The following is a 10,794-nucleotide window of genomic DNA, read 5'->3' on the forward strand; positions in this document are numbered from 1 at the left end:
CTCACAAGATCCCATAAATAATTCACTTCATCGCTACAAAAGCAAGACAGAAAGTGTTTTTTCTCAAAGCTTTGGAACAGACATACAAACATGTTTCTGACACAAAGTAAGACTAAGTATATCTGCTCCTTTTGCAAACCATCTAAATCTTCAGACCAGATGAAAGAAGAAAACAAAACAAAAATGCAGGAGTTGTTGTGAAGAGAGGGAATGTCTTTGCTGACAGACGTCTGAGATCATTTCATGCTCAGCCTCATAATATCTGCAAAATGTAAAAGGAAGAAAAAAGAAAAACGTGCAAGAGTAGCGCTCAGAACAGAAATCAGAATAAGAACTCCCAAAGACAAAAGCAGAGCTTAATACAATTCCAAGATGTTTATTTCATTAATATGTTAGTGACAGGTCAAACAATGAGTTAGAAGATGAATTTTTATCCCCCAAATGTTCACATTTTAACACACTCACATAAACTAGAGCAGGGCCAGCTCTTTTAACAGCGACGTAACAGAAACGTCCTCTTTGTTTTACAGTTCAGCCTGTTTATGTCACAGAGATTCTGTATGATTGTACAGTATATACATTTTATTTCATTGTTTTCAGAAAGCAGTCTTATAAGGATTACATTTCCAATCCAGTGACACCACTTACTCCTATAATTTGTTAAGTAGTGCATTAATTATTGGTAACTCCCTCAGCTGGTAAAATATTGTGAGTTTTACTGCGAGATTTGCAGTATGACACAATAACGCTACATTTTATTGGTTTAATGCAACAGCGGAAATGAAAGACTGGTCTAACACTGAGTGGAAATCAGCTCATGACCATGCTAAATTATCTATTTGGCTGACATGATGCAACTGAGTTACTGCTCTGTGAACTGGAACAGCTGCAGATCCCCATAGATATCTTGTCCATGTTAAAGATCTTTAAAGTACTCATCAAGTAAGATGAAAACCTTGATATTTAAATTTTTTCAGATAATGAACCAGTCTAATTCCGCATAACAACTCAATAAAATTGTTAGAGAATAAATAAGTGTTACGTCTGCTCATGACCAGAAAGGCTGCTTTGATTGAGTCGGATCATTTGTGACCTTGCTCTTATTTTCAGGTGCACCTCTCATATTTGTGTTGCCGTGGATCACAGTGAAATATCTGTATGAGAACATAGAGTAAGTACATGAAATGTGAAAGAGATTTCATTGTTGAAGCTTTTAGTGGCAGATGGTTATTCATATTGTAGAGAATTAAAAAAAAAAAAAAACGTTTACAGAATCTCAATAAGCTGCAGTGTATTATATTTGTGTGTGTGGGGGTGTGTATGTGTGTGTGTTTTAGGTGCTGGGAGAGGAATATTAACATGGGGTATTGGTGGATAATCCGTTCTCCCATATTGTTTGCTTATTTGGTAAGTCTGTGTCTGTCACTCTGGTTCTCTTTATGTTGTAGCTCCCCTCCTTTACCAGTTTACATGTGAACAATGGATGAATTCAGTATTTTAAAACTACAACTTTGATAGAGTTTGTATGAAAAGTAATGCGGCCAGTAACTAGAGGAAGCCTTTCCTTGTGTTATTCTACTCTGAATCCTGCAGCAGTTTCCAAAATAGCAGCATTTGTTAGCTCATTTCATTCAAAGTTGTTTTCTAATTCACGGTTTCCTCAAAATAAAAGCTGTTGCGTTAGTAATATTATTCATTTTATTTATTTGTTTTATAAATTCGTGCAGCATCACCTCCTCTAACAGCAGTTGACTAAACAGCCTGTGCCTCCTGATGCTTTGTGCCTCAGGTTAATCCTTACATACAAGAACACTAGGTGACTGTGCAGGGGGAACGGCAACATCAGCGTACCTTTTGTGTTAGCCCGAGTGAGCAGAGGTCTGAGAGGCAAGGCTGCGCTTAAAGAAACTTTGGATTTCAATAGAGCAGCTTATCAAACTCTCAGGCCTTTGAAAATAACCAGAATTACACCTTTTCGGTTGTCCTTAACCTTGTCAGTGATGCCACTTACATTCAGACGACAGAGAAAGGTGGAGTGAAAACTAATTATCCTCCCACCTGCTCACTTTCACAAATCTCACCCAGCTCTCCCGAAAAGAAAATAATCTCACTCCTTCTTCTTTGAAGTTGCTTAAAAACGGTCTCCTCATCCACTTTGCATATATTAAAAAATGTTGTTTTTGTCACCAAACAATCTCTTGTTAATGTTTGCAATAACAAGACCCTCTTCTGTTCCACATGATGAGTCATCCTTCCATTTAGATGTAGTGCAGATATGTGCGTTACAGCCCTATTTACAGGACAATGCTGAAAACCAGCGGAAAGACTGACTGCTAAATTTTTAGATTAGTGCTGTTGACACCTGTTGGTTTTCTGATATTAAATTTCTGCTACAATATACATAAACTCATAGCAGGAGTCAAGAAATAAGATGCTAGCACTCACCGTGCAAATACAACATGAACACACAATGAATGCAATTTAAGGCTGCATGGCAGAATGCAAAAACATTCACCAGTACTTTATAAATAAAGCATTAGTAAATGAATGCAAAATAATTATGGTCGTGAATGTTGTTCAAGACTTTCACATGTGGTTGTTTGCTTATGTTAAGAGTAGTTTATCAGAACCTCTGGAGATTTACTGCTGATTACATGCAAGATAAATGTTGGCAAAATTCGAACTCCAAAAACTTGAGAGCTGTATTATTAAGAGTCTACAGAAAATTTTAAAAACTGCATCTTCAGAATTGGACATGAACTCGATCTCCATGCGTAACTCTCAATGTAATGCTTTTATTTTGGAGACAAATGCGCCTGCATGTTCAGATATTCCCGCCCCATCAGTAGTAGTGAAAGAAGAAGAAAATTCCCATAACAAAGTGATGCATTTTTATGTGCAGAACCTTTACAAAAATATCTACTGCAGCTTCAAAATGTCAACCTTGTTTTTCCATAAATTTCTTTCCTCAGTTTCTAAATTGTTTTTCTGTGACTCTCGTCATATTTCAGATTAACTTCTTCATCTTCATCCGAATAATTAAAATCCTGATGTCTAAACTTAGAGCTCATCAGATGAGATACACTGACTACAAATTCAGGTGAGATAATGCCCTCTTATTGAAAATTAATCAGTAGATAAAGGTACTTTTGAAAGCCGACAACATGAAGAATTTTAAAAAGACAGTAAATCTTAAAGATACATTTCCAGTACCAACACTGACAAAAACAGGTAAAAATACTAGAGCCTGAACCAAAGATGAAGCTTTGTGATGGGACACGGACCTTACTGGTTGAATAGTCCCAGTAATGTCTTTCAGTCGTCTCCCAGTCTATCCCCTTCTGTAGATCATATTTACTGTTAACCTTGAATTTCTCTACAGAAATGTTTCATTTTTGTTTGAGAGCAGAACCTTTAAATGCAGCCATCTTTGCTAAATAGCATTTGTTGACACAAAGCTTAAATTCAAATACATTGATGAATCAGCCAACCTTGGTGGAAATATTTAATGAAAGGAAGTGAAGATGCTTCTCAGCATCTCTACAGAGAAATTAACTCTGTTTTAAGATATTTTAGATGATATATTCAGTATAATTCATTGGGTCCGTGCTACATAGTAAAACAATCACAACTGCCCGGGATTGGAAAACAATGATTATTTTATGTTATATTAATTTAATCAAACAGAAGACAGCATTAGAAATGGAAATGGCATTGCAAATCCACCTTTATTAATCAACCATTGTCTTTTTGTACAGCATATTGTATTTTTCACTTTCTTTTTTTAAAAACTTTACTCTGCTATCTTAATTTTACACCACATGTTCTGCAGAGGAAGTCTGTTGAAGTGGTTGAATTTTAAACAAGAGTTTACCTTTTTGCTATGTGTCCTACTCAAAAAGTCTTCCCTGATTTTCTTGTCTTTTCCCCTCATCGTGCGCAGGCTGGCGAAATCCACGCTGACTCTCATCCCGCTGCTCGGCATTCACGCCATCCTCTTCACCTTCGTCATTGATGAGTCTGTCCCGAAGGGCTCCATGCTTCGCCTCATTCGCCTCTTCTGTGACCTCCTGTTCAACTCCTTCCAGGTCTGAACTCACAACCTTTCCTTCTACAGTATATGAGCATTATGAATCCCATTCTTTATCTGTATACAGTATACCCTTTATAAGAATAATAAACACGTTTTTTTTCTTTGCTTTATCTGTACTTTTAAAAGCCAGCCATCCAATAAACACACACACACACACATATATATATATATATACAGTATATATATGTGGTTACACATTCAATTGTTTTTCACTAACAAATGCATTTTAATAAATGTAATTAATTACCTTATTTATTTAAGCAATTCAATAAAAAAAATTAACTCATTGATGATAAACAATAGAGTCAGCAGCTCTAAAAATGCAAATATGACATGACAAATGCAAAATATTGCTTTGCTAGCAGCTTGCGTAACATAAAAGTCTTGCACAAGGTAAATCACAAAAAGTAAAGAAGATTAGAGAAGATGGCGGTTCACAGACTGCTGTAGCCGAGCATTTTAACGGAGAGTAGAGTTGACAGAATAATGTGGTAGGAAAAGGTGCACAAGCAGCAGGAGAGAACTGCAGCCTGAGGTGATTTAAAAAAAAAAACAAAACCAAAAAAACGCCTTAGAGAGTTTGACGACGGCAGCTTGAGTCAGAGCTTAAAGAGCCACTGCAGACAGACATATCCAGGACGTGAGCTGCGACTGTTGAATTTATTGTGTTCAAGTCTCACTGGACGAGGAGTAGGGAGACACAGAACCGAATGGTCCACAGAACCAAAATCACTGCAGATCTCTTTAAGGAAATGTTAGAGAATTTCATGCTTCCCTGAGCTGACAATCTTAATGGAGATGCTTAAATCATTTACCAACAGGACTTGGACCTACTCACACTTCCAAAAGTACCAATATTTGTTTTATTGATCATGGTTTCATTGTGCCTGATTGGCCAACAAACAGCCTTGATTTAATCCCCATACAGAATCAATGGAGTATTGTCAAGAGGGAGACATCAGACCCATGGCTGCTGCTAAAGTAGCATAGGCTTCCTGAATACCTCAGCAGGACGCCTGAATGCTTCTCTGAAACAATTCAGAACATTTATATGTTTAAATTCTCTCGTGTGAAATTACATTTTTCAAAAGGACAACATTTGAGTTTACGTGGAAGCCATGTTCATCCAAATCAAATAAATAAACACTTGAAATATGTGACTCTATGGAATCTATTAAATGAGTCTCAAATTTTTTAATAAATTGCTAAAAGAAATTAAACTTCTGGGCGAGATTAAATTCAATAAGAAGCGAGTGTGTGTGTGTTAGTAGTCTTTCCGAACAACTTGGAAGATGGTATTTCTTCCACTTTTTATTGCTAAATGTACTTAAAGTTGGAAAAAGCTTTTTACTTTGCCACACTAGCCATAAATTTGCACTTGTAGTTGTACATTTCAAACTGACATTTCCAGCTTTCACTTGATTTATTCAGGTGAAAAAGAGTAATTCAACCCTTAAACCAGTGTTAACACTTCAATAAACTTAAAAGAGCTGAAAAGTGATGTTTAAATCTGCTTCCACTCTCTGGTCCAATTTGTTACACAACCACTTGGCACAGTGTTGTTACGCTTGTATGACATGATAACGCTTTGACTGTTTAGGGTCCAACGTTCCTCAACTGATGTTCCACAGCTGATTAAGTCACGATTAGCGTGATTTAATCATGCCAACACTACGACTCCTTCAATTACTTCCCAGGGTTGGTCGAATGAAGTTGTGAGTGATGTTACGGCGAGAACAACTAAAAACAACTCACAGCAGCAGATTGAGAAAGCAGGAATATTGCATGTTTTAGCTATTTGTTTAAAATATGTCGAAATTGTCTATATTGTTCAGATTAAATGTCCAACTTTCAATGCAGGGCCTGCTGGTTGCCATACTGTATTGCTTCGTCAATAAGGAGGTGAGGCGCTTTTGCTTTTATGCCAGAAAAACTCTAATTTGATCTTTGCCATTGTTGCAGTGCTTGATATTTGTAGAGAGGAAGCATTTTTTATATTGCCAAAGTTCTTGGTTCAACCACTTATTATTTCTCTTATAAAGCTAAAAGCTATTTCATTTTGAGCTTGAATAGAAATCGTGCAGCAACAATAGCCATCTACAAATCTAAGCTTTTATATGCAGTCGTTGGCCAACTTGTCCTTCATCTAACGAAAGTGCTCCGTGTCGTCTGTGCGCCTTTGTGCTTCTCCACTCCAATCGCCTCTCAGGTTCAGTCCGAGATGCTGAAAAAGTGGAAGAGGTGGAAGCTGGGGAAGGACATCGACGAGGAATACCGCCACACCCACAGCCAGACGCCGCACGTCAAGAGCGGCAGCATCGCCACCGGGAACCTGACCGACCTTCAGGACAACAACGCCAGCGACCCAAGCAATGACTCGCCGCGGTCCAACAAGGCCAACTGCCACCCGTCCTGCTCCGCTGAGGAAAACCGCAGGCTGGTGGTCTCCTACAGCAACGGGACGGGCAAAGCCAGATCCGCCAAAAATAGACAAGCCCTGCAGTTCACCTTCCCACCTCAGAGAGGCGCCACCAGCAGGGGCAGCAGCACGACAGAGGACATCAGCCTGGAGGATCGGGCGCAGCACCGCTCGTACCCACAGGAGGGAGACGAAACAAGTGTCTGAAGACGACATTTTGTTTTTGTTTTTAGCACAAAACTCTCAGCTTTCTAAAGATTGTGCACCGATGGCAACCTAAATGGAAAAAAAATATATGCAAAAAACACCGCATTTAGATCACTCCTAAAAGGAATCAAAAGATAAGCTTACCATGTTTAATGTAATATTTATTGATTATGAAAGACGGTAAGAATGATTTAACGATGAGCGTGACTGCGCAGCATGTTTTTTTTTACTGTAAATGCAGACGTTTTGGACGACCACATGTCCAACATCAAACCTTCACCGCTGCTGTCTGTCATCATGAGGACTGACGGGGTTACGGGTTTGTTTGCAGCAGCGGACGCTTGCTCATGGTACAGGATGGCTTTAAGAGCGCAGCAAGCGCGGCTCTTATTTTCTCAGATGTTATGAGAAGAGCCAGACTGAGGGATTCACTCGAGACAAATGAATTGTTGCACTTAATGCCGGTAGTAAAAGCGCATCATGCCGAGGGAGCCGCACTGAAGATGGGGATGGCTTTCATTTTCCAAAAGACTCTGTGATTGTGTTGAAATGACTGTGATTTAAAATAATCGACGCCAAAAAATAAAACAGTTCTATAAATATAATATACATTTTTGCATCAGTTGGGTCCTGCATTGACAATTTTTCAAGCTTTATGTTTTTTTTATACAAATGGCAACATTCTATCCATTTTTACAAACATTTTTGCTCTAAAGGGAAAAAAATAAGTAAATTTAAACTACTTTGTTGTCGCTTGCATATAAATTGATCTTCATGTAGTCCACATAGTGCTTATGTTAAATTTCTGAATTTCTGTGTGAAAGATTCACTATCACTGCTAAAAATTGAAAAAAGACTTTCCTTTATGAAAATGTATTTGGTGTATCTTATTAAAGTGAATGTAATTTTCAATTGCTACAATTGCACAGCCATTTTCTATGCACCCATACTTTTTGTTTTCTATTGGATTGTGTTAAGCAGAATGCATCACCAAGTAAAGATGTTAAATTTGATGAAAATACTTTCTGGTGAAGGTTTTATATCCAGTTAAATAACCTCTGACCTGTACATTGTGATGTAAAGAACACCAATAGTTAATTTCTATGTATTTATATTATTCTGTCTGGAGTTTGAGTCAGGGATCATATTTATTTACAGAAGCAACATGTTGTAAAAATATAGAACCATTTTTATAATGTTGTGCTAGAATAATTGAACCAGCGAGGATTTCCACAAAAAAAGAGACAGAAAACAGTTTGTGTTTGAATGTGGCGTGTACATTGTAACTATATTAAAGTATTAAACATTAAAATGTTAATGGCAGGTGGGTAAAGGGGCAGATTATTATTTCTAGTGCACATGGTTGAAACTTAACTTTTGATATATTTAATTTCCACTTTAAACTTTAAGCATTTGTCAAGAGGTCACCAAACTGTACATGGTTTAAAAGAGTTAAGTAAAAAAAAAAAAAACTGGTTGTGTCTAATTTCTTTTTGTGAATCCATAAAAAATAAATTATGTCAGCAAAAAATTGCTCTTTGGATACATATTGAGTTTTTCTAACATTTCCTCGGCACACTGACAGATACTTTTGCCAAGTTTGTTGCAGAAAAAGAAAAATATGATAAGGATAACCCGTTAAGAGTGAAAAACTGCACCTGATTCAGGTTAAAGAAATTGATCGTATTTTTGGAAATGAGGTTCTTTGAAGACGCCTTAAGTGTTCAGTAAGCTGTCAGAGTTACATGCCTCTTACAGACTTCTGTTTCTCATAAACTTTAATGTCTCAGCTGAGGAAAGGCGGGTTTATTTTCACAAAGCAAAGATAATTTGAGGCACAAACTAAGTGACATCTGTCAGTCTGTGAGAGGCTATATATTCATGAGTAAGTTTTTGTTGTTGACCAACTGAAATGACTCCAGGGTGCATCAATGATTCATCAAAGAGGTCACAGAAGAACCCAGAGCGAGATTTGAAGCACTGCAGGCCTCGCTTACTTAAGTAAGGGTCAAAGTTCATGAGTCAAAGGGATTAGATAAAATGGAGGAGTTCCAAGGAAATATTTGTGTTCCTTGGACACCCCACAAAGGCTAAAGCCCCAAATTTAAAGCTTTTTTACTCAAAAAAATCATCATGATCCCCGAGAAAACATTTTATGAACTGGTGACACAAAATCAAACTTTTTTGATGTGTGTGTTTTTACTTTTCATATTAGACTCGTCTCGTAAAAAAGCAGCCCTTTGATCTACGCTTTGCTTCACTCAGAGGGTCTGGACCCTCGGAAATTGAGAAATGATTGCTTGCTGGAAGCGTGGACTCTGAAGTTTGAAATGATTGGATCTGATTTTACAAAATCGCTAACGTTTGGCTGCGGTGTTTGTAATGTCGGAAATGGACTGGATGGCTTTGTTCACGTCCTCATTTCGTCATTGCTGAAGCTACACCAGATTTGGAAAGTGTTTATTGTTGCGTAAATGGAACCATAATTTAAGAAATGTTGGTCATATTAACTCAGGTTTTCGTTCTCTGATAATAAAATTGGCTTGCTGATCTGAAACATTCAATTTGGATAAAAATGGACAAAAACTGAAGAAAAAATATGTCTAACTTTGCAAAATGAAATTAAAATTTCAGATGTATCAAGCAACATTTACACTGCTGCTATTTTATTTACATATTTTTTATTACAAGAAAGGCACTTTTTTGTTTGTCTACAGACCTGAGAAACCACAGAAGAAAAGCAAAGCATGTCATAATCATCCTGAAGTAAAGTGAAGGCAAAACTTTAGAGTGGCTGGAACAGTAAGCTTTTTACAACAGAGTAATAGAGGCTAAGGAATAAAAGATTACGAAAATAAGGTTTTAAAATTACAACAATAAAGTCATAATATTATGAGACAAAACAAAGCAGTTTTATGGCTGCAGTAAAATGAGGAATGTTGAGCATCTTGTGAAGTTATACTTAGCTATAAGTTTTACAGAAAAGAAAATACTTAATCTGTTACTGATAATAGTCTGATTCTAATATGTTTGTTATGACTAATCTCAAAATATTATGACTTTATTCTCATGTTATTTTTACTTTATTTTTCTTAACCTGGCCCTAATACACAAAATATGTCACAGCATTTGTTTAGCGTTGGATGAGGAAGAATGGACTGAGGACACACAGTCACCATTGAACTCTGTGTATGTTCCTCATAAGCAAAGGTGAAGCAATTCACTGAAGTCATTTATTTTTCTTCTGGCAGCAAATAAGATGCTGACTGCTTGCATCTGTTAGGCACAACCTAAAATAATTTGATTTAAGAAATCAAACAAATAAACTACATAAACGTTTAAATTTGCAGACACATGTACATCATTCAAAAATAGGTGATTGATTATGAAGAATGTTGGGTCAACGCACCATAAAAATTACTTTGATTTATTTGTTTGTTTTGGTGAAGAAGGTAATATGTTTTGAACTGATGAATTATGTATTGGCTGCACACACACCCAGTAATGTATGCATAGCTACGTTGTGTGTGACTGATCCTGAAATCAATATGAAAATATCACTTCTACCTGCTGTACATTTACATATAAGAGAAAACACAAACAGCTGGAGGCAACAGGAGAAAACCAGCAGAGAATAGTTAATTAGGGAATGTCTTGTGGATGAACGCTGAGCAAACAGCAGTAAGGATTGCTTTTAGTGTGGAACTAGATCAAGACACATTATAGATCAACATCATGGACATAATTACTTACTCTGATCCAATAACCACGCAGTTAAAAAGTCAAATCAGGTTTATTTGTGCAACACATTTCCTCAACAAGGCAGATCAAAGTGCTTCGCATCATAAAAACACCACACAATCGATTATGAAGCAAAAAGGATTTGGTATTGGCAGAAATGATTTGCCAAGTGTTTCAATCCAAAAACACGATTAGTAGGTTAACTGGTTACTCTAAATCACATGTGTCAAACTCAAGGCCCGTGGGCCAAATCCGGCCCACCTTAGCTTTTTATGTGGCCTTCTAGATTGTAGACTAAACACTAAGTGTGCTTAAATATCATGTCATCAATTAC

General features: G+C 36.9%; 1 protein-coding gene across 1 annotated transcript in view; it reads left to right on the top strand.

The window, feature by feature from the left end:
- LOC102236420 (glucagon receptor-like) overlaps window positions 1–7,960 on the top strand; it is a 62,117-nt gene extending 54,157 nt beyond the window's left edge. Inside the window, exons 9-14 of the mRNA XM_014471025.2 lie at window positions 1,111–1,171; window positions 1,338–1,407; window positions 3,012–3,100; window positions 3,944–4,088; window positions 5,954–5,995; window positions 6,303–7,960. Coding sequence (XP_014326511.1) covers window positions 1,111–1,171; window positions 1,338–1,407; window positions 3,012–3,100; window positions 3,944–4,088; window positions 5,954–5,995; window positions 6,303–6,719 — 824 coding nt within the window. The 3' untranslated portion in view covers window positions 6,720–7,960. The remainder of the gene's footprint in view (window positions 1–1,110; window positions 1,172–1,337; window positions 1,408–3,011; window positions 3,101–3,943; window positions 4,089–5,953; window positions 5,996–6,302) is intronic.
- Window positions 7,961–10,794: the final 2,834 nt, after the last annotated feature.

The sequence above is a fragment of the Xiphophorus maculatus genome, chromosome 5 (assembly GCF_002775205.1).
Source record: "Xiphophorus maculatus strain JP 163 A chromosome 5, X_maculatus-5.0-male, whole genome shotgun sequence".
Lineage (NCBI taxonomy): Eukaryota > Metazoa > Chordata > Actinopteri > Cyprinodontiformes > Poeciliidae > Xiphophorus > Xiphophorus maculatus.